Raw genomic sequence first — 2,142 nt, 5'->3', positions numbered from 1 at the left:
ACTAGTGAGAAACTCGCAAGTTAAACTATAATATTACTTTAATAGTATTGGAATTCTTGTTAAGAAGATTGTACACATTTTAGTGTCCCATCATTCATCGAACAAAAGCATGGCTGAAATCTTTAAGCAAAGAACAGAAATACAAAGTAGCCATGTGTGAGTAGTAACTATAAAAAATCAGAGGACTAAGGAGATTGGAAACATCGCTAGCTTGCTAAGCCATAAGATTTCATCAGTAGCATTTCGGAAGAAATGATCATGGAAAGGAAACCTACTGCTTGAAGTGATATTGCGATTATGTCGTTTTCCATTTTTCCGATTAACATAAATATATAAAAGAAAATAAATGAGAATAGAAGGCTGATCAGTGAATAGTGCAAAAGCCTCTCTGACTAATAATAGTTGAATAGGGCAATCCCGTAAAAATCCACAAATTTGATGAGTAATAAATTACCTATCTTTGCAATGAACACCAAAGCTTGCCTGCGTGAGATTTAAGAATATTTCACGTGTACCATATATAGCATTCCATCTATGAGATTAATCTTTAGGCTTAAAAATACATTAATTAAAGCCAACAAAAATGTAGTTTTTTTTTGTCATCACTGAAAAATTTACAAGATGGCTTTTGATTTGTCTTCTCCAAGCAGGGTGCATTTGGTATTACCATTATGACCATGAAGAAGAGCTTCCTCGTCAAAAGTAAAGGAACTCTTCAAAATCCAGAGATAGATTAGGGTGTTAAATTGTCAAATCCTTAATCTTCTGCGGAAGGGTGCACCACAGGTTGTGGTGTTCCATTATCGATGTAACTGTCACCGTTCATCTGATCTAGAGCTAGGACCAATGCCATGGCGAAGGCCCCATCGAATCCAGCCTTGACGCACAAAGAGAACACTTCCTTCCCCAGCATCACCTTCGTGGTGGGGTCCACCTTCCGACGAATCTCCGCCACCAGTTTCCTCTTCGCGTCGTAGATCTTGCAGCTCCGCTGCGAGAAACACCCTTCGATCTGGTACTCCTCCCCGGAACTGTCGTACATCTCCACAGTCACCGTCGCCTTCGACCGTCCGATCATCGACGATCTCTTCACGCTGAAGATCGGCTTGTCTCCGTCCATCCTCTCCCCTCTAAAGCCCTCCCACCGTTGATGCAAACTCGGCATCTGAAATTCGCAAACCAAACACCACGAACCCCATTTTAATCCAATTACCTCAAACATTATACTAAAGAATGCAAGTAAATCAGAAATTTTTTTTTCTAAGACAATCAAATTCAAGATATGGTCGGACAGGAGTACCTTGCGGCGGACAGTGAGCAGGCAGCGGCCACGAGGATCCATGAGGACGACTTGGTCTTTGAGGCGGGAGTTGGGGCCGTAGGAGTCGACCCGGAAGACGAGGTGGCCGTTGGAGTTGTAGACGGTGAAGCCATCGCCGGCGAAGAAGAGGGAGGTCTTGAGAACGGTGAAGTGGGTTTCTTGTTTGAAGACATAGCTGCAGGCGTCTTGAGGGAGAGGACTATCTTTGATCTTCATGTTGTTGTTGGGTTTGGTGTTGAGGTAATTTCTGAACCTGCGAAAGATCTCCAGGAGGACGTCGCTTAAGTGGAATCAGAGTGAGAGACTGGATGGACGATGAAGAAAGGGTTAAGTCAGGCGCCGTGTATATATCGCGGGAGACTCTGAAAGAAGGAAAGGCCCGCGCAGCGAACTCGGTGCTCAATTTTGACACGTGGATGTAGATGAGTTGTCATCATAGTAATTGTTTATGGGACACAGTAAGATGCTAGACATGTCAACTTCATGACGTGATATTTAGAACGCCTTTTTCCGCAATCTTGTGCGTGTTTGTGTGAGATCTCTAAATTCTCATTTGGTGGCATTTCTCATAATAGAGAGATCCCTCTCCAATAAAATTAAAAGATTTGCTCATCATCCTCTTCTTAATAGCTAATCTAATTATATGTGTGTGTGTATTCGAAGGCTCAATGTCAAGTTAAAATATAATTAAAGTATTACCATAGCACCATTCACTAGTAGAAATAGCAGTGAAAGTTAATTCATTATAAAACTTTATATTTTTGGCAAAAAAAATTATTAAAAGAGTTACTATAGAGATTGAATCAAATATATAATGCGCA

The 2,142-nt window shown here is 41.2% G+C and overlaps 1 protein-coding gene across 1 annotated transcript; it reads right to left on the bottom strand.

The window, feature by feature from the left end:
- Positions 1–368: 368 nt before the first annotated feature.
- Positions 369–1,636, bottom strand: LOC129289001 (protein LURP-one-related 12-like). Its single transcript, XM_054925837.1, has 2 exons — positions 1,301–1,636; positions 369–1,165 (listed from the first exon to the last, which is right to left on the bottom strand). Exons 1-2 carry the CDS (start codon positions 1,535–1,537, stop codon positions 758–760), a joined length of 645 nt encoding a protein of 214 aa, XP_054781812.1. The 5' UTR covers positions 1,538–1,636; the 3' UTR covers positions 369–757.
- Positions 1,637–2,142: the final 506 nt, after the last annotated feature.

The sequence above is a fragment of the Prosopis cineraria genome, unplaced genomic scaffold (assembly GCF_029017545.1).
Source record: "Prosopis cineraria cultivar Desert tree isolate PC_DT_omini unplaced genomic scaffold, ASM2901754v1 PC12, whole genome shotgun sequence".
Classification (NCBI taxonomy): domain Eukaryota; kingdom Viridiplantae; phylum Streptophyta; class Magnoliopsida; order Fabales; family Fabaceae; genus Prosopis; species Prosopis cineraria.
The sequence above is the reverse complement of the archived record's forward strand: the minus strand, read 5'-3'. Positions and strand labels throughout refer to the sequence as shown.

Coding starts and splice junctions, on each gene's coding strand:
- LOC129289001 (XM_054925837.1), bottom strand. CDS start 1,537: ATGAAGATCAAAGATAGTCCTCTCCCTCAAGACGCCTGCAGCTATGTC. Junction 1,166..1,300: donor TGCTCACTGTCCGCCGCAAG/GTACTCCTGTCC, acceptor TGCGAATTTCAG/ATGCCGAGTTTGCATCAACG.